At 30.9% G+C, this 23,704-nt stretch overlaps 1 protein-coding gene across 2 annotated transcripts in view; it reads left to right on the top strand.

Annotated features, from left to right (window-relative positions):
* LOC107164380 (Yippee-like) overlaps positions 1-23,373 on the top strand; it is a 47,020-nt gene extending 23,647 nt beyond the window's left edge. The window contains exons 3-6 of one of the 2 annotated variants that reach the window (XM_015512181.2): positions 67-248; positions 17,503-17,546; positions 17,824-17,932; positions 19,737-23,373. In XM_015512181.2, coding sequence (XP_015367667.2) covers positions 67-248; positions 17,503-17,546; positions 17,824-17,932; positions 19,737-19,841 — 440 coding nt within the window. In that variant the 3' untranslated portion in view covers positions 19,842-23,373. The remainder of the gene's footprint in view (positions 1-66; positions 249-17,502; positions 17,547-17,823; positions 17,933-19,736) is intronic. The other variant, XM_089229060.1, reaches the window with a different exon arrangement.
* The last annotated feature ends 331 nt before the right edge of the window (positions 23,374-23,704 follow it).

Below are 23,704 nucleotides of genomic sequence, written 5' to 3'. Positions count from 1 at the left end.
AAAGCAAAAAATATTATCGCACAGGAACGTTATAATTGATGAGAATTTCGTTTTGTCATGTTTCAGTTACACTGGATGCATTTGAACTTGATGTTTCGACCTGTAACCGAGTGCCGCTGACTATAGAGCATCATGGTCAAGACGTTTCAGGCGTATCTGCCGGACTGCCACAGGACTTACTCTTGCATTCACTGCAGGGCGCACCTGGCAAATCACGACGAACTCATATCCAAGGTATAGTACTAGTGGTAAGTTAGACTATAGTTAGAGGGACGACCGGATAACGATTATGGTGTCGAAAAAGGCGATAAAATGATGCGTTATTATAATGTGTGATGAACAGAGAGGATGAATGATGCGACGGTGTTTATTATATATACGACAGCAATAATATATACGTATATCAATAACGTTAAGCAGTATAAATAATTATTGCTCGTGCATATAATATTATTATAGATTATGTATACTATCATATATAACACTATATATGAATACCTGTAATGGTCGCAGTTGTAAATAAAATCAAGGTTTTATTTTCAAGACCAAACAATATAAAATATACTGCAGTGTATCTATCCGTACGTCATCTATTATATACGCGTTGATTGTGTAATATCAATAAGAGTGCCATAAGGAGCGTATGCTAACGATGGTTTTTACTAATGTGGTTTGGTCGTCAAAACAATATTTACATTCGAACGTTCTAAACACTCGATAACTTCAATAGACTCATCGTATATAGATTTATATACATATTCACGAGTGTGTATTGTACCTATATATATTTTTACTATGCATCATACATAAATTTCACGGGTTATACTTAAAATCAACAAACTGCATACTGTACATATATATATATATATATATATAGCACATAAGTCTCATATTATATAGTTATTCGAGTGTTTACATATTGATTTTAAGTGTGTTCATATATATAATATATACTTGGTTCCGTCTGAACCGAGAAAATGAAAGTTGAACGACAGAAATTTAAAAATCCATTAGGAACATATTTTTCGAAACGCGTATTTCATATGGCTCTTTGTTTGAAAAATATATAATATATATATGTGTGTATAGTGCACCGTATGTATTTCTCCACAAAGTCGATAAACTGTCGATTGTTGCAACGACCGTTTTGCGGTAATGCCGCGCACTTTGCACATGTGCAACGAATAAAATATAATATTTACGCACAAAAATACACATTGTTCGATATTTTTAGTGTTCTGCATCACTTGTGTGCGTGTTTAATAACATATAATATATATATATATATTATAATACTTATTATTTTAATGTAGCCCGGGTGGTATTTAAATCTTGTGGCGGCGTTCGATAATAATTCACTGTAATTATATCTCGCGAGCCGCTGCCGCGCATTTGTCTATAGAAAGTCACCATAAATAATCATACGTATATAATAATATCACTAATGATCTGGAATAAGCTCATGTTATATTGTACGGTAGTTTTTTGTGAAGTCCAACGGCCTATGTTGCCGAGGGTCTCGATTAATAGAAAAAAAAAAAAAAAATCACTAACGCGCATATAGTCAAATTCGTGCAGTGATCTCCCCAAAACGTTTTTCGACCGGTTAAAATAATAATAATAAGCGAGCGTGCAAAACGGTGCGGGGCCGACAGTTTTTCGTTTGTAAATTTTTTTTCCATTTCTCGCCCGGGTCGTGCAAAACGACATGGTAATGATATTAATATGTACGCCCGTGGTGTGTGCTCGTGCATATATTATTGTTATTTGTTATATTTAAAGCTCGCGATATGGCGACTCGGCCAGCGGACCGGAAGCAAGCTGATACACGCGCGCGGTAATGCATTATAATATATACATATATTATGTGTACGCGCACATTACACATATTATTATTATGTATTCCGGTATTCGATAGTATATACATATTATACATTTATTTTTACGTTTATGTGCGGCCGTTATTATTGGGTGGGGCCGTGGGGGGAATGCTTTCACTTTCCTCTGCTGTCTCTCTCTCTCTCTCTCTCTCTATCCCGCGGTTTGCTGATATTTATATATTATATATATATTCTATTTCTACATAATATGCACCCGCGCTAAATCTCGTACATTTGTTACCTATGTATAAAATAATATATAGGTAAAATGTCCTAATTCCGTTGTGTATATATATTGTATACCTACCGCTTGTATTAAAACTCTCTGTCGCCATCACTATATCCGCGCGCGGTGTACAACCTGTCCGCATTCTGGCTCAGCAGCCATCTCCACCGGTGTGGTTTTGTCATCGGCTCGCCTCTTGTCGTCTTGCGGTCGTCGGCATCACTCGTTCGCGACATTACACACAATTGGTTAAATCTATTATATACGCTGTGGTCGTATCAATAATAAGATACCGAGATAATATAATTTATAATCTGATATTATCGCCGGAGCACATTTCTAAACGCTCTATAATAATTATAATAATTATAGATAGATACCAGCTATTATAATATATGCGTATGGGTTCGTAAAACTGAAAACGTTCTATTATTATTATATTATATAGCCGTAAGTGGGCAGTTGCGCGATATCCTGTGACCACCGCATACATAATTTACCACAGCATATTAATTTATTTATGTGTGCATATACACAATATTATGCTGCACGCGGTATATTATATTATAACCTACTCCGTTGACCTCTATTCCGACGCGCCCTGCAACTCTGTCGCGCGTGAAAATAGTGAGTTTAGCGCAATTATGTACTGCTGTCTTCTTCCTCTTTGCGGGTTCCTGATTTTCACGAGTTCGATAAAAAAAGAAAAATTGAATTTTAATAATTTTATAAGGAAAATTTAATGATGACTCGTCAAAAATGAAAAGGATATTATTAAGGAAGTTCTAAAAATTAAAAAACGGAAGTTATATTCACTTGGACAAAGTAGAAGCAGAATATTATATGACGTATCTATATATACTACCCTTGTACACAGGACATTATATAGTCTCATTTATACATCTATATACTTTGTATTCTAAGATTCTACTGCAATAATATAGTCGAGCATACGACATATTATTTTAGGATTTCGTGCGCTTGAAAATCCTATAAATTAAAAACGATACTTTTTATTGTTATTATTTTAAGTTGCGGGTTTATGTATTTCGCCATTTCGTTGGTTATGCGATTGTATTAAATCTGCAGTATTATCGTATTAGTATATCGTCATTTTTTTTTTTTTTCAAACAATCACAGCCACTCACTGAACATTAGCTAATATGCAGGGCAATGTCTTGTGACGAAGCTGCTTTTATTATATTGGGCGCGTATATATGAATACACACACATACACACACACACACGACGAAACAAAAGAAAACGGGTCTTCTGTACTCTGCCACACGTAGTTTGTGTGTAGTTATATAGATATGTATTAACAAAAACAACAACAACAGCTGTTGTAGGAGTACCAGATTGTGGGGTTGATGGGTAGTGGTGCGGGTGATGGTGGTGTCGTAGTAGTAGGTCAAAACCAGAGTTACCGTGGTAACGGAGCTCCGGTCCTCGTCGCGGTGTAATATCCTAAGTCGTTCTCCTCCCCGTCGATTGTGTTCCGCACGGAAATTATAGTATTATATATAATTTTATCATATTACATATATATATATATATTATATATATACATCAATCCGTGGCTCGAACGAACGACGGCGATGATTTCGTTATATTGACATTCGTTCGATTTTTTTCTCATTTCCGTCCAAACACTGAAAAGGACTCCCAATACACTTATTTAATAATACGTAGAAAAATATAGTTTATCAAAGCGCGAGATTCGATTTTAAATGCGTAAAAACAATAATATATCATATTATGAATATTAAAATCTCTAATGCTTTTAACGAACGTTAAAGTTATTGTTTTCATATATATATGTTATATACATCATCGATTTATTCGTGTACGAGTGTATTGTGTACTTCTATTTTCATAAATATTGCGTTTTAACAGTATTATTTATACCTCTATTTACCGAACAATGTATCGATGTACACATGTTACATATTATGTACATTTTACTTTTTAAGAATCGCGTTTTTTGCGTATTAAAAAAAGAAAAAGAATTGATAAGAACGCGCGCGCCAGTGCATTGCACTTGGAATCTTTCGCGTTGCAGATAATCACCGTCAACTGAGTGTTTTCGAGTTTATAGTCTTTCCGTCGACTGCACAAACCTCTATTACATCTTTGCTCGTACATTAAAACCTTTAGTGCGTACTTGAAAAAAAGTGCTTTAACGACAATGAACAGTAAGTAAAAAAAACAAAAACAATTAATTTAATCGCTTTTATTATTATTCGTACTATAAGCATAGTATATTATTAATATAATTTTGCGGAAACATTCCACACAAGGCTTATTACGTTTAGTACACTAATTTATAAGTGTATAGAATATTATACTTAAATACGTCATATAAATATTGTGTTAATGATTACCACAATATAAGCTCAGCTCAGCTCTAAATCTACTCGCGAACAAATATTAAATATTATTATTATTGTTATTATAGAAATTTCGATTGACCTATATATCCGCGAACGATGCGCAGAGTTGTTGGTTTCTGTTCAACCGTAAATAATATAAGTTACTTTATTTTGACACCAGTTTTTTTTTTCGCTTTTTATCGTATCAACATTTTTCCATTATAAAATTTTATCACGCGCGAACGCGACTTTTTTTCCTGTCAATGGCGGTGTATAATATGTGGATTCCAGTTTACAAAACTCAATTCATGTCCACAAAACTGTACCGCTGCTGCTCATCTATATATTATTTGTTTTCTATATTTTACATTACTGTCGGTACGAAAAAAAATCAATCCATTTCGTATTATTGTATAATAGCTAATATCTCTGTATGTACGCCGCGTGTACAATATATCATAGGACAATGCCCGAGTTTGTACGGTAATAATATATAATACGTAATATATAATTACTCGTTAACCTAAAATAGGTATAGTTAGTATATTATTCTAATCCGGATGATATAAATAATGTGTAATATTAATGCCACTGATGTTATATTGTTATGATCATTCGATATTACACAATTTTGATTTCTGCCATAGACTCGGTATAGGTACCATGTGCAGTGTATACATATACATACATAACCTATCTAGATAAACATTGTGTTTACGCGTACGAATAAATTAAACATCAAAATGACGTCAAAAATCACTTAAACATTATATTTTAAAATATTATACAAATACGCGATCTGTTATAATGCCGCACGTGCATATAACTTTAGATATCTAAAAAAAAAAAAATATTGGATAAACAAAACTATTAGAAGCCATTATTTTTGCATTTATTTCTATAATTAATTAGGAAGATTAAATCCATTGTATAGGGAAGGAATATAGTATAATACCCATGATCTGCCTTCGCATGTTGTATTGTTGATTAAAAAAAAAAAAAATTGTTTAAATTAAATGCCTTACCCATTATTATATTCAATTTTATTTATTACAATATATTAAGTTAATGAGATAATAGCCACGTATCATAATAAAATATGTCAGTTCAAATTTAAAAATCTTTATTGATATGACGTTAATAGATTATTATATACGTATTATAGCGTATAAAATTATTAGAAATAATTATCTGTAAAACATAAAAAAAAGACATTATAAATATACTTAATCGGCCTAATCAATGGCAATAAATTAAAAGAGATTTATTTTATAGTTTTAAGAACTTAAGATGAATCATGTGCGTGACAGATAATATGAAATATTGTAATCGATTTTTGTTTTTAAGTTTTTAACTACTATGAACTGGCTACAAAATGTAGAGTAGTTATATATTAAGCTATGTACACAACCAATTAATTTTAACGACTGAAATAATCGCCTAAATTACTTCTGCAGTATAGATTAAAATTTACAAGTGACAGAAGACTTGAAATCCTTCGTTTCGCGTCTCGCAACAATATGTTGTTCTCCTGTCACTGTCACTGCACTTTTCGAGTTTCACCAAATTAATCGCATCCAATCCGTCGTGCTATTTTCACGCGACCATATACATTGTCTGTCGTACGTGTCCCATATTGTATAACGTGATGTTGTCTGTACTGAACTATTGTTCGCTAGTTTTTCAAAACAATATCGTTTTAATGTAGTCATCATCGTGTGTCCAGTTTTATGTAGGTAGGTACTCCTTTTTCACATCGATTTACTTTCTTAATAACTCAAGACTTTTACTCGGGTTTTCGTATCAGACCGCATTATATTGTATTGCTTATTTATTTTCGTTACCAATTATACTGACGGTCTAATTGTTGTATCGTTAAATTTTCATTCGGAGAGTAATAATAAACAAGTGCATTAAGCTACTACGTGTCAAGGACTATACAAACAGTACGAACTGACATTTTGATACAACGGCTCATGCTGGCTTTTAAAAATAAACTCAAGAAATATAGGTCAATCCCCGCGGGGTCGTTACATACTGGAGGAGGTGCTGTATATTCACACTGTGCAGTGTAAACAAAAACAGTTCTCAATAATGTCAGCCATGTGTTGAGCGAAAAAAAATGTGGTCTCGTGATGTTAACTTTTTTCGTTTATTTTAATACTGAAATTTCTGAAATTCGTTAAATTCGTGCATTCCACTTTTTGTTTGGTATAACACCATTATTTGACGTTTTAATTAACTTTTAAAACTTCGTCACTTACATGCACCTACCTGCGCTCTATATATGTATAGGGATAATCGGGAAAGTTTTTACGAAGCCAACAGCTGTCGAGAAAAAATTAGCATCTTCATATAATATTATTTATTGCAGTACCTATAATCTAATATATTACTATTGTTATATTCTAACTACATCGTGGTGTTGTTTAAAACCCAATAAAATAAAATAATTAGAAATTATTGATAAAAAATTTTTAAAAAAAAAACTGTAATCTGGAAGAATATAATATGTATATATTTTATACATCACAGCACCAAAAACAAATACATAACAAAATATGGCATTACGTTTTGTAGTTCGTACTTGAAATATATATAGGTACCTACACATTTTAAGTTGAATTATTGCATATAATATAGACTAGAAAATAAAATATACACAAATAAAATAATGGCGTGATTTCGTTTTTCCAAACTTTTCCCGCACGGTCGTATTTTTCCAGGGACCGGCAAAATTGATTTAAAAATAAATAAATGAAGATTTTTTCAATTTTAAACGCTAACCGAATTGGCGCGTTTTACAGATGATGCTTTGGAAAACAAATTTAAAATTCAATTCGGGGGAGGGGCAAGTGCCGGCCGTCTCCCCCCAGGGGACGCCAATGTTTTTCCGGGTCGTCGACTTAGCGCAACAATAATAATACGTATTATATGCTATGAATGTTCCTCATCCGTGAGATCCTCTTATCCCGGACGTGAACCGAAAACGAGTAAAAATATAATAGGTCAAACGGTAGTGTTTTCGAGCGCGCTCCGTATATACGTACGCGTTGTTTGTGTATCATAAGAACCGCGAAAAAACAGCCTCGTGACGTCACCGTAGCACGCGAAACTTGCTCGTGTTGATGTTTTCGTTCAGCTTATCGATGGCGGCTTGTTTGTATCTGCGCAGTTGTTACCAGCGCGGCGGTACGCCATGTTGTGGCCCACCCGTCGCAGCTCGACGGCGCGGACCACTGTTACCGCGATAGAGGTCACCGCTTGGCGTTTTACATATTATGTGTGTGTATTATTATTATTGTTTTTCGACACGCTTGGAATTTAGAAATGAAAATAGCAAAAAAATTTGAAAAAAAACCGTACTCGGAATTTTGATTTTTCGCCAAGTCGACGAAAACCACGTGCTTTAGTGCAGTAAAATTATTACTATATTTATACACCACGTCCTAAAGCGGTCCCTCGACATTTTCTACCGATAACCACATAGAGAAATATTTAAAAAAAAAAACTTTAGATATTAAGTACTCCAAGGGTTTTAAGGTCGGGATGGACATGTGTCATAGCTACTATGAAAATTTCGTTTTTAAATAACAAAATGTAATTATTAATCAATCGTACGTATTACTACGTAGACACGTAGTCGGATGTAATGCATTTTGATTTATTATTTTATTTGTACATTACTTACGCATACAGCAGTATGCCAATATATGTATTGCAGTCATGCAGTTTATTGCATTTTCAACGCGGTTTTGTGCAAACGCGAAATAAAATGTGCATGTGCAGCACGCGCGCGTTTGTCGTCGTATATAATATTGTATAAACACACTGCAGCTTGCGTCAACAGAGCGATTATATTTTTTTTTCAACCGACTCGCCGTCGTTAAACCTCTCTCTGTGTATATATATATATATATATATATCTTGTATTTTACATATTATTATATTGTATTTATGTATGTACATATTGTGCACTTGACATGATGACAAATAAATAATCGCTGCGCAATATTTTTAACAATGAACGCAGAATTACCTATAACCGCAAAAGGCGTTTCGACGAGATTTGCGGTGAACACCTATTCGGTGTAATAATAATAATTAGTAATTTTTACGTATTGTTATCAAACTATTATTATATAGTGTTACGTATCGCATGTTTACGATTCTACACCGTGGATAAAAGACGAATAATAAGTAACCTGGAGTGGGACAACCATGGGAGAGGAGGTTTAAAGGGTTGTACCTTTTTTATTATTATTTATTATTTCGTCTGTAAAGATTAGGCACCCGCCGCAGATTAGTAACAGTATATTATATTACAGTACAGTATATATTTATATATATATACCACAGCGCAATCATTTTCCCGCAGAGATAAGCCCTAAACTACACTGTACACGCACATTTCACATTTTATAATATTATGTACGTAAAAATAAAATGACATATATTTTTTTCCGATTTGTACGTATTATACAGTTGAATTATATTATTGTTTCGATAGGAAGAATAAATCATTGCGAATAATATTACAAACCGCATTTTACCATATTGACATTATACAAATACAACATATAATTAATATTATTTTTGTGCCGCATCGTGTGGTGTAAACGTCTAAAGCACCAATCACATATAAGTTTAATTATCAAAATAATGTCGAGATTAACACATTATTATATTATAGGTATAATAATGTACAAACAAATTTAATTCAACACAAATATTATAAAAAATCAATCACGTGTTTAAATATATGTAATGTCTTATCCGTCATGATATGTAACGTTGATGTAAATGTTGTTTCTAAAATATCTATATCTACTATATATTATGTTATATTTAATTTAAATTGTTATCGTATCATTTTTAAACTTATTTTTATTACACAGCCAAGTATCTTACCATAAATCGAATTATAATATCCATAATCTCCACATACCATGGTTCGAGCTTAAAGCTCAGTTGGTATATTACTACGCAGAACTATATACGTAACAATATTAACATTATATTTTATAAAATCGGCAACAATTAAACTGTCGTTTTTGTATAATATTTTGTTTTGACTATAAACTATTAAACGTTTATATATATATACGAGTATATAATATATATATACATACTTAAAAAAAAAAAAAACAACATTTAAATATTTAATGATAATAATAATAATAATTTAATTAAATAATAATAATAATAATAATTTAATTAAATAATAATAATAATAATAAATAAATAAATAAGTAATAATAATTTAAAATACTTAATAATACTTAATACTTAAATACCGAAGGACAATTCAACAATATTTTGATTTTGATTTTTGTCATCACCCATTATACATCGGTGTAACGGGCGCGGGTGGGTACGATCGCTTTTTAATGAAATACATTTTTGGGATTTTCAAATTGATTATATCCACACGAGTAGGTGTTGTTGTGCCGAGAATTTTCAACCGAATTAATTACTATATTGATTTGAACAGATATCTAAACGCCAATATAGGTAGGTACCTACTATCATATTTATACATAATATTATATTATTTACTGGTTATTATTTACTTTTAACAAAAATATAATAAAACTCGTCATTTTTAATAATATACAAATTAGTAAACTCGTATAATGTAGTATATATTTCCGATGGGTATTAATTTTATTCAAAACGAGTGAAAAAAAAAATTTAACTATATAATACATACCTATATACCTATGTATAATAACAAACAACACGTTTAAAATAATAACATTCGCATCGTTAAATATAATGTATTTATTACTTATTGCTTAATAAATGAAAATGGCACTGTCAAAAATGACAATTATAATACAATAACGTATTGATTATGTCCAAATGGTGACAAATGTATTTTGGCGGTGCACTGCAATACCTCAAATTTAATTTTAAAATACAACCGACCGATCGATTTTTTTTTCTAACTAACTTGTAAAGTATAGGTAGGTACAATATTATTATTATTCTGTATTTTTTCAGCAAACAACAACAATAATAATATAGTTTTGTGTTTTTTCGTTCTGCTGCATTTATTATTCTTATCTCCGTACTGAACTTTATGGTCGTTGCGGTCGATTCGTTCGTACCCTATCTAACGATGATTATGATGATAACAGTTATGACCATATACCACAGATACATAGAATAAACTAGATTGCTAACCCTGATACAGCGTCTGTATAATAAATTGGTTGAAGTCATTGGCCGCCATATTTTTAAACGAGGCCAATAATGTTCGTTATCATTTGTGTTTAAAAGATGACGTAGAATTATTTTTATTTTGTAATATTCTCTAAAATTTAAAATAATAATCAAAAAACACTTATAAGGCGTAATTAAAATAAATTTATTCACAAAATTGTAGAAAGTGATAAACAAAAAAAAAAGATTTTGGCGTCAAAATAAATTTATTTATTATCAATATTAAATACGTGTGATAAGACCCATTGGTCTCTTTTTAAATGGCGGATGGTAACCTCAAATCTTATCACAGTTAGCAATCTAGTTTATTAGTTAGTATTTATTAGTTTATCTGTGCCATATATACTAATTAATTATGATAATGTGTACTATAAATACTGGGCATTACGAAATGTTTCCTTTATGATTGTATCGATTACTATAATATCCTACACGACCGCAATGCATAATAATCGTTTCGGTTCATAGGTCCCCCTCATCGTCCCGCGGCCAGCTGGTAACAAAGTATGATAATGTAATAGATTCGTCCATAAAAACTTTATCAGCCAACGGACTCGATTATTATTCAATTATGATTATTATTATATATGACGCATGTGTGTGTGTGTAAACGGTACACCGTCGTCGTACCGTAGTGTGCCTTTTATTCTACCGAGCCGATATAGCGTTTAAGTTCGTTTTTAATCTTTAACTTTTGTGCTGTTCAGTATACGAATAATATGTGATATACGCGACACTGATTGACTTATATCGTCTATTATATGAATCTAAATGACTTTTTTTTCTTTTTGGGGCCCTTTAAGACCATATCTTGCCATAGAAAAAAATCCTCCACCATTCTTCTCTATTTTCCGCTACTTCCTCTTTCAATCCATGTCTTCGTAGTCCACCCCTCTAGCACTTAGGAAATGTTTTTCAATTCCATCTTCCCAGCGTAGTCTTGGTCTACCCAGTGGTCTTTTTCTCCTTGGCTTTTCTTGGAGTATACTCTTTGAACCATTGAATCCTGCTTTCTATATAGGTATACATACGTGCCCTGTCCATTCCAACTTACTCCGTTTGATCTCGTATGTAATACTTGGTCTATTGAAAAGCTCCGTCAGTTGACATCTAAATGACTATATTATAATATATATAAACATATACATACAGTGTGGTAGAATTGGGTTAGGACGAAGGGGGACTGAGCTACTCTTCGTTTTTCTGCATAATACATTATAGCGCACTCCTTAATTATATTCATCAAGGAATAGGGTAGTTATTATTAGATTGATTTTGCTTTGGAACGCTCGCTATAGTTATAAATATATAATTTGTCATAGTAATAAATCAATATACTCGAATTTTTTAAGTAACGGAATTAAACGTGAACTGCTAAGCTTAAATTTGCTATGTTACGCACTTGGAAGACGGAAACAACAAGATATATATGTGTGAAGCGTCCTCTTAAATGATAATCAAATTATAAAAATAAAAATATAGCACCATAGAAATTATAATAAATTAATAAACTAATTTCAAATGTAATTTTGATACTAAAAATTTTAAAATCCGCTGTATCGTTATATATATATATATATATATATATATATATATATATATATATATATATATATATATATATATATATATTATGTATAATATTAACGTACATTGAAATCCACGTATTAATAAAAATTATTTTTGACATAAGTTTGTGCCGTCCTCCCTCGTTGTGTGAACCTATAACCTGTGAAAAAATATAGTTGGGTTACGCAAAAAAAAAATTGTTGAAGAGCTCCGTCCCTCTGCGCACCTACCAATTTAAACACTGCATTTATATGTATAAGTATAATGAAGAGTTTTCACCTGCAGCTGTCCCCCCCTCCCTGAAAAAACCGCTTAACCCCATTTTATTAAACTAGTTGACCTCTAAATCGTCCGTCCGCGTGATGGATAGAAAATTCAAAATGGTATTATTATTCTACCACTTGAGGATATAAAACTAACATAATTTTATAACAATAACAGTAACCGGCGACGGCACTGTTTTTGTGGTATTTGGTATCGTTTTTAATTAAATTAAATATAATAATACACATTCGTTGTTGCGTGGTATGTCGTATATATACAACAATAGTGCTGTGAACATATTATTATAATTTATAATGCATTTATATAATATACATATATGTAATATCGTAACAATATAAAACTTTAAAGGCACCGCGTCGAGTGCGTTTTATGATCTGCTCTCATCGACTTAACATAATATATAGTAGGCAAATAAGGTCGACTATCGATAACTCCAAGTTCAAAGGAAAGACATTTTTTTATTTCGAATTATCAAAAACCGATGACTTACTTAGTGTTGTGGCGTTTGAACTTCAGCACATTTATTTATTTGTTTTTATCACCATCGAGAGTCGACTACGTATTTCGCTTATATCGAATAATATTCGCATAGGTCATCCTTCTAGATTTCTTGCAGGTCCAGTATTGTATTGTACTGCTGTTGGTAATTCGTTATTATTATATTATATTCAAATAATTTATATATTTTATACCAAGAGGGGCGTGTATGATATAACCTGTTTGATCTCATATTTTCCAACACACGTTAGCCCACTTGTTTTTTTTTCTTTCTGAAATCAATTATTGTCATACAATTGCACGCACTGAAATATAATAAGGCGTATATTATTATAATGGGCCTATTGTAAAAACTTAATAAGCCACACGTGTCTAAATAAAATATGATAATTTAATATTATAATATATAATCGCGTGCTCTTATCAGCAGGCACCTATATTATAATATTATAATAGTTTATTAATTTGTATCGTGTGTATAAATACATATACGACAGGGGCCCTCGTGTTCGATACGAAACGGGTAACCGCAGTAAACCAGCTGTAGAATATCCCGGACGAGCATCATCTAAAAAATTCCCATCCCATTAAATATATATTTTTTTTTTCGATAATTATTTTTTTACGGAATTCGAAAGAGCCTGTACAGCAGCAGTCGGCGACGAAATATTATGATAATAATTGGACTCGTCTGGCGTGGGCCAGCTTTGTATAACGCGGTATGGACGGGTTGTGCGTCGCGGCAAACGTCTTGAATTAATTCAAAGCGTAAATAATGTTCAATCGTATTATTATATTACATTTTATACATTATTACCATGACAAATATTATAAATATAATAACAATGATAGTAATATAATATTGTGCAGCGATCAAAAGCCGATCGCTACAGTTATATAATAATTCGTCGTGCCCGATTTTGTCTTGCGATCCATCGTCGTCGATTTCGTTACGCATCGTTACGCGTTATATTATTATGGTAAATTAATATCAAATAAAACGCATTATAAATGGTTAACCTCCAACGCGGACGGGTAGGTACCGCATACCGCACAATGGGACGATGGTATATTATCTATTATACTTACCTTTTATTATTATTATAAACGCGTCTAATAATAATTAATTATGATATCGCCGAGGACGAGGAGTATCGTTTTTATGGTGGTTCACGTTCACATCCGTTGTAGCCGGCCATATAACGTTTCTACGATGTGAACACTAAACGAGATCGTAAAAAATCAAAATCGTCCGGACCGTACAATAGGCGTCTGTCTGTCTAGTGTCTGCGCTTCCGCCGCGTAAAGGCATACGTATAGAGTACGATGGGACATGTATATATTAAATTGTGTGAATTATAGTCATTATTCGTCATCAACACACGTCTCGGACTCGCCTAAACACGACGTACAAAAGAGTCTTAAAACAAATTATTTTATAAACATAATATATTATTGGAATGCGACGTACCTACCTATATATAGGGCTATATAGTTGCGTCGTTTGATTATTTTTTGGCCTACCCACGTCGTTTATATACTATTAAAAATAATAATATATATAGTGTCTATACCTATATACACATATATATACCGCGTATGTGGTTATTTTCTGGTTGATTGACTATATATATACACATTTTACTATACGTAGGTTTATATATATAGCTACCCCCGCCGAATCGATATAATAACATTTTAATGATATAATGTGAGAACACTGAGAACTCGTCGGCAATAGTTGTGCAGGTTGTGCGGTCCGTATAGAAACGGTGATTTGCCATGAACCCTAAAAAACCCAATAATATTCGTTTACGGCCGTTGTCAACCATAAAATATTATACTGTTATTAATGTCCATCATCGTTGTTAACCTCCGTAGTCGCATTATTAGAATAACGTACCGTTTTGTTCAGGTGCGAACGGTTTTTGGCGAAACGGGAAAAGTTTTGTTCAGCCGTTTTGTTAAATTTTTACGATAACTAAAAAAAACTATGGAACACCTTCCGCCTATTGGAAAATCGCAGCCGTATCTCTTATATTTATATATAGGGCACATGATTTTCATTAAAAATTCCGTCTTCACATCTTTTTTTCACTATAGTGATCAAGTACAACTGCAGTCGTCTTCCGATCGCATGATGTTTTAATGTTTGGACCGAAATTGTTTGAAGTAAAACGTTCTATTATTTGCTGCAGCCTGCATCTATTAACTATTTTTTTCATCAATTTTTTTCTTTTTTTTTAATTGCGATCATGGCACTGGAATGACAACGACACTGCTTATTATTTCGAAAAACTCAACGATCGCCTGTCAACAAACCGCTGCAAAGTCCTACATAATATTATCTATACTGAGCAGCACATAGGTACAGCGGCGGTGCAATATTGGCTCATCATAATACAATTAACAGAGAATTGCATTAGATGATGCATTTTGACGCACGTCATTTTCGTAGAATCATATAAACGGGTCTTACGATCTGGGTATAGGGCATAGGCAGTGTTGTTTCAAGTTTTAATAACATCGCAATAACTACTGTTATTGGCTGTTGCGCGTAACAATGGCCCATTATGTTATTATATTTTTAATCAATGAAATCACACCCATATGTATATTGTTGATTAAATTACCTTTTGCAGTTCCGGACTGTACAGTAATTTTATCTCGGTAGATATCGGGTTTAGTTTTAGTTTTTTCATTATTTTCGTCAAATCAATTGTAAAAATACTTGGTGTATTGAAACAATTATATTAATAAATAAAATAAAAAAATAATCGTAGTAATAATAATATTATGCACAAATCGTGTTTCTATTTTAAATCGTTTACATTATGTTTTACATTATTCATTGCAATCAAAGCGCGCTTGATGAAAATTGGAGCTATTTTATATTATAGTAGTCATTCGTCATCATCGGTTGCTCGTTTACAGTGTAGTCCCGCGAGAATTTAGTAATTTACCCATCGCGATATCTCCCGAAATAATGGAGATATCAAAATTCTAGTTTTGTTTTGTTCGTCAACATTTTTTTTTCATTAATTTCCTGATTTTTAATATTTTATTCTAGTTTTGAAGAAATAAAAATATATGATTACAACTGCTGAAATAGTTTAACCGGACGTACGAGCACGCGCACGTCGCGGAGTTTCACATGTTTGATAGCACTATACACGGTTTTACTGTAATTCGCAATTTTTCTCAAAATTAAAAAAAAATTTTAAATCGGGAAATTAACGAAAATAAAATGTCGAAACGTCAATATTTCCAGAATAATAAACTCTACAAAATGACTATAGTGATTTTTTTTTTTTGGAAATAAATAAAAAAATGTATTTTAAACTTTTTTACCGAAACATTATAATATGAATATGAAATAATTGTAGTTGTTATCACGAAACCAGAATTTTGATATCTCCATTATTTCGGGAGATATCGCAATGGGTAAGTCTTCACGAGACACCCTGTACCTATTGTGTACCTTTAAAAAAAAAATGTCCATTTAATGTTTTATAACCTACAATTAATCGTGCCGGATTGTATTATACCACCACGGTTATCTGGGGTATGATGTCACGAGTCGATGTACTCGATAGTAAGTAAATGAAAAATAATCTATATTTTTTAATTGCCCTTTTCCGTAACCTTATCGAAATTTATAAATGCAATAAAATGGGTTTTTTTTTTTTTAAACTATAGCGACATAATGACGAGTGACGAGGTTAATGGTCGCGCCGGATCGGTTCGAAAACTGATTTGTCATAAAATAACAAACAGGACATTGGTTTCAATTTACTGTGGCGACAGAATATCGATATAATATCTGTACAATAATGTGTGTTGCTCATTTTGTGTTCGACGATAGCCTGTAATAGGAGATAATATAATTTATTATAGTTTAAACATAATAATATGTAGACATTGTATCAATCATTTTGTCAGGCTAATGACCATACAATATGTCTTAGCCTTAAAACGGTAACAAAAAATAGATAATCAATGTTTTGTCGACTTTTTAGTTTGCGTTTTAGAAAAAAAATAAAAACAACACGTAATATATTTTATTCCATACCTATTAATTATTATACACAATTAATTAGCTAATTAGCATTTGTACAATCGAGATATTCCGTATAGGTTTATATTATGACGAGGTATATTATTCTGTAATAGTAAGATAATGTGAAGTATTTAATTTTATAATTAAAAACTAAAAATAATTTAATATATCGAATAATTGGTATTACAAAATATGTAAAAATTAGTTTATCTATAATGGGTGCTATCTAATGCAATATTGTGTAGAGTATTTATATGCACTTTTATAACAATATGCATTGTACGTCATACTAAATTATTAACTAGCATTTTAGTCGATTTTATTGTTGTTGTTATTACGTCGTTTTTTTAATAATTTTTTTTTTCTTATTTTTTATTGTTTCAGTCTTTTCAAGGCAGTCAAGGAAGAGCATACCTTTTCAATTCTGTGTGAGTATAATTATTTTTATTGTTTTACTGTATAACGTTGCCTTTTTCGGGACTTGAATTAATAAGTGAAGTACAATAATTATATTTCGTTAGCGGCTATAGTCACTCTCTCAGTATAGGTTATTTTGTAGATATTAATAAATAATATAATATAACTACATTTACGTTTCTACGTTTTGTTGAACGTCATCGCTCGGGTTCCCATTAAATTGTTTTCCCACCTCGTTCAACATAAACTTTAACGTAAATATTGACTTTTGTTCGTCCTCCTTTATAGTGTAAACGTCGGATGCGGCCCGGCAGAAGAAAGGATATTGTTGACCGGACTACATGCAGTCGCCGATATATATTGTGAATGCTGTAAGACCACCCTGGGTTGGAAATACGTGAGTGTACAACTACTGTGTATTTATTACTATATGACAATAATTATCACGTACGACGTGAAAGTGCGCAATAGCATCTTAACAAGTCAGAGTATTATAAAAACCGAAATTACGATTTGAAAAAAAAAAAGATTTCAAAATAGGCACCTACATAATGTTATCACCGCGAGAGTTTTTTTTTTTTTTTAAACTTTTTAAAGCATTTTATAGAACTTTATACATTGTATAAAAATAAACATTACATCAGTCGGCTTACATTTCTCAAGCATCACAAGAGATCTTTCCCGTCGAATCGCCCATCTGCGAATCACATAATAATGCATTTTAATTTCTTTGAACTCAAACCAATGTTTATAAATATCGTTTCACCGTAAAAATAATCTTATTAACTATATTATAATGTGTGAACCAACTTTGCAGTTTTCATAATAATAATATTGAACTTAGTGACTGACTACCGGCAACTAAGAAAATGCTATAGAAAGAATTTTCTCAGAAGATTTAAATTAAGTTGAAAATGTATAATTCATCGTTTTTTTTTCAAACGCATTCCACGAAGTGTTCCGCTGTGATTACTCATTCTGTAGCTGAGTTTTGTTTATTAGTTACGTAATCAATTATTTAATTTTCATAAGTAATATGTTAGTACACATTTATTAAAATATTATAATATTTAATTATTTGAACTGTACCTGAATCGAGGTTCGGGATACTTCACCAAGCATTTTCACCCCGTTTTAATGAGTTTATTGAAATTCTGATTTTTGAATTTTCATGTATACATAAAGATTACGCATATTATTTTCAAATTCCTTAGAATTTTTTGTGCTACTTATTAATGCCAATACCACACGGAATCCGGTCTTTGTTTTTTTTTTAAAACATTAAGATTGTCCTGTCTATGTTGGTAAAAATTGAGTTCAATTTTTGTTTTGCTTTCTCGTCCTGCGTGAACCTGGCATTAAGAGTGTCCTCTGGAGATAAAAATTTCTGTTTTTCAAATGAGAATCTACCTTCTTACTGTGTAAATTATTTAATGGTTAATTTTTTGAAAATTTTTGTAGATGTACATAAATCAAAATTCCAGTATCGGATATAATATTTAGTATACAAGACCGTTTCATAATTAATTAAAATAAAAAATTCGATAGATAAATAATATTAATAACTAAATTGTTAAAATACTCATATCTTCCAAACCCATTATCTACACAAAGTCAATTAACTTAAAAACCACTCTTTCGAATTTGATTTTTATGTATTGAAGTATATAGGTACTCTGATAAAAATATTCCGTTTTCAAATGAGAAATTGATAATCCGTATATTGTCACACAAAAAAGTGAAAAACTTAATATATGAAAATGATTCAACATGCCTATTATATCATAATATAATCTTAAGGGATAAATGCTGTTTTGAAAAATGACTAAAAATTATGTAAATAAATATTTTCAAAAACTATAAGCAAAAAAAAAAAAAAAAAATGATTGTTCTTCCACAAAAGAACATAATATAAAGGTGAACTCTCGCCTATAAAAAACACTAACATAATAATTATTTAAACTCACTGTGGTTATATTTGTGTACTCGTTTTTGTTCTCGCAGTACCTAATACCTATATATAATACTTGCAGCTAAAGTCATTATTATTTTTGTTCCCCTTACAATATGCGCGGTATAATATTATAATACGTGTGGGGTTATTCGTAACGCCTACGCGTACAGAGTGCACTATGAACAACAAAAATTCATAATATTATTATTATGTTATAATGATTTTGGTGTGTACATGTGTGTTGCAGGAACACGCGTTCGAATCCAGTCAGAAGTACAAGGAGGGCAAGTACATAATCGAAATGGCACACATGATCAAAGAAAACGGCTGGGAGAGTCCGCCGAAGAAATAAACTCATCTATACCCTCTATCTCTCTCTCTCTCTCTCTCTCTCTCTCGTCAAATCTCTTTGTTTTTCCCCATCCCCCCTTGGCCTACCCACCACCCGAGCACCCGAAAAATTCACACTCTCTCTTTCTCTCTCTCCTGTTTTTTTTTTCCGTTCGTCCGACCTCGAAAAAAGTTTGACGTTTTTCCGGGCATTCCGTCGTGGCGTCAGGTCATCGCAGAGTTATGGCGGCCACGGCGCTAGACGAAAAACCGAATAGAATAATAATAATTATTATGTTAATTGACGGCTGTCATATAATATTTTCGCCATCGTCCTATTGTGGAGCTCCGCTGGATATGCAAAATATGCGGTCGCCTCGGCAAACGACGGGGGAAATCTCAATTAATACGCGCCGGAGTTAACGTTAGACGGTTAGCTTATACGGACTTATTATCGATGTAGTATATAGTGATTAACTAATGGTGTACCTATTTAAAATATTAAGTATTTATGTGATAACGTGATCGTATTTATAAGAGTATAATATTTATATATTTATATATATATATATAACAAAAGCCGGCACTGTAATTCGGTTTCAAAAGAAACACACAAAATTAGAGATATTGTATTATACACACCTCCCGAGGCTTTTTCGATACATATATATTATTATGGCCACGTAAACAGATTTATCGGTTTATTGATGTTTCGATATAGTGAAAAAATGTTTAACTATTTATACATATTTTTGCGTTGTATACAAATAACATTGATGAAAAACAATATAAATTTATCTATTTTATTTATTTTATCTCGATCAGTTCGTTACAAAAGATATGAGCTATTATTATTAGGTATATACAACGAAAATCAATAAATGATAATTATTACCACCTATATTATAATATAAACTATAAATTCAAAAAATTAACGCAGGGTTTCGTTTTAAAACAATGTTTTTGTAAAATTGATTTCGATTTTATTTTTATCTAAATATTAATTGTTCTTAAACAAATAGATCATCCGGTCAATGGCGTATTGCTTGGTAAGAATTTTGAGAAAAAACTATTTTTATTTTCTATTTTTGTGTTGTTCAAATTCGTTTAAGATATGATAATATTATATTAGGACTAACCGTGTAACGTGTAACCATACTAACCCATTAAAAAATAAAAAGCAAAATTCTTGATAAAAAAAAAAAATTTAATTAAATCGTGCTGCTTACAATAATCTACCGGTTCTCTAATAATTTAATAATATCACTATATATAATAATAATACATAGATCGGTTTAATAGACATAATAATATATAATATATATATATTTTATATAAATATAAAAGCACAGTTTTTTATCCGTCGGCTTTATCTCGTAACAAAATCATATTAATAACATGGCATATCGGTTGGTATAGGTAGGTACAGTATTTTCAGATAGTCATAAGCCTAACACAATTATCGGTATAATAATGTTATTTTTCACGTACAGGTTACACTGTCGTTATTATATGGTATATGGTATATGCCATATGCGGTTGGTTTTTATTTGTATGAACGGACGAGTAGGTTTAATACAGTTCGTAACACGACATTTGGTTTTAACACCGTAACAGAAATTCATCTATACCATATAACATATACCAATGGATAACATATTGTATAACAGTGGGCGCTAGTGTACGTCGACTAAATGTGTAGGTAGATAATTGTACTTTAGCATTAAAGCGCATATAAGTAGTATATTGTATTAAAAGCCAAAATAATTATAAAATATTTTATAGAAATAATAATAATAACTTCTGTATCCAATATCATACGAAATTATTATATTAGTAGTATTTAAAATAAGATATTATTTTTTTATATTTACGACGTAGTGCTATACTTCAAATCATTGTACTTAAAACTAAAACTGGTCTCAAAAACAAACAAAATCCAAAAAAATTAAGTAAAATATATATTGTAACAGTAGTCGCTCTAAATCCATCATCGCTATGCTAGCAATTTAAAAATAAATTTCCATTTTATTATTGTCATCGACTCGATTTTTTTCCAACTATACCTATATTAATTTGTATTTTTTTTTTTTTTTGTTTACTATATTAAAGTTCCTGTGAAAACAACAAACTTTTCCACTTGTCCTTGACAAAACTGATCTCAAAATATAATGAAATATTTTTTTATTATGTTTTCATTAACTAACAGAATGGGCGGAGTTATATGAATATCTTACTGGAAACGTAAAATTCTGTACACTGGACTAATAGAGATATGCAATTGGCAATTAGCACAACTCTGCTATTTATAAAATAGAATAATATGATCTTCTTGGGAATCGTTTGTAATTTACGTTCTCGTCCTAATTATATATTTCGAATCACATCTTTGTGTGATTTGCCTATAATATTGCTTTGTGCGTATTCGCCGAAAATCATTTCAAACTGATCAAGTGCCTATATTATATAACTTTTAAATATCCAAATATATCAATGCAATCGATCGACAGTTAATATTGATTTATCGCGGACGAGTAAAAAAAATAAAAAAATATGTATACATATAATATACGCCCAAATAATATGTTATATATTTATCATAATGGCAGGTTCATATTTTCAAATAGAAATTCGTTTTCTCTTTCTTTCTTTTTTGTCGATCGGCTTTCATTTTATTCATCGGCTAAAACCTTTATGTTCATTCACGTAAACGATGACCAACCCTGATCCCTTTGTTTCCCGTGATCAGTAGACATAACGCGTTCTATACAATATTATATATCAATCTCTTCACTTTTACTATTATTATTTTATAAATTTTTAAAAATATCTAGTCTAGTGCCTATTATATATATTTCAATAGCATAATATTATTATTCGTGTTTCAGTAGGTTCCCACGTGGAAATCAATAAGTACTATATTCTTAGCATTATTAGTCTAATCAATAATAGTGAGATATATTGTGCTAGGGATCAAATTACGTATTATATATGTTAAGTTATTAGATTGTAATACAAGTATTTCAATGTGTATAAGATAGAGTTATATGTGCTTTCATTGATATAATTGTTAGTATGTAAGTAGGTACATAAAATCCCATTTAAAATTATTGTGTTGATACATTTCCAAAAATATTAGCTGTATTTTTGTGTAGTGTACACGTCAAAAGTATTCAAATTATTTTAAATATTTGTCGAGAAAATCATTTTTGTTTAAAAATATATTTAAAATACATCAATACTTATGTTATAACCATAATATTATACACTTACGTATAAAAAAATTGTGTGCGTTGTACATCTGTTTGTCTGATGTTGGAAATAGGAAGTTTTGATGCTATCCACAAAAAAATTTTTTTTGTTGTTTAAGTTTTATAAATAATATAATTATTAAGTTATTTTAACGTATTGTTTTTTAAAAATTTTATACTTAACATCTATGTTTAATGTTTATATATTAAGTTTCGATTTAGGAACGTAAACCTATTATTTTGAGTTGTGATTTTTTTTTCAGAATGTGTATGATAATTAAATAAAATTAAATAACTTGTGAATGCTGCATTTTATTCAATTCAATTGTTACCTGACCATAATTATTTATATCATAGGTGCTATTTGAATGTGTCAATAGAACCTGCAAAACAAAATGTACAAAATAATATATTATTATAATATTTTCATTAACTGCTAAATAACTATATATTATATAAATAGCTATATGAGCTGCTAAATGCATAAAACCTTATAATCATATTAAAGTTATAGCGATGAGTATTGACGCATGATTGTACGGAGACCTTGAAACACTACTTTATTTTTATTTTATTAAATCATCATAAATTAACAATATAAAGATATTAACTCATATAATAATTATACTATTTT

Source organism: Diuraphis noxia, unplaced genomic scaffold, assembly GCF_037042655.1.
Source record: "Diuraphis noxia isolate RWA-SAM2 unplaced genomic scaffold, SU_Dnox_SAM2 contig0005, whole genome shotgun sequence".
Lineage (NCBI taxonomy): Eukaryota > Metazoa > Arthropoda > Insecta > Hemiptera > Aphididae > Diuraphis > Diuraphis noxia.
This window is presented reverse-complemented; position numbering and strand designations above follow the sequence as displayed.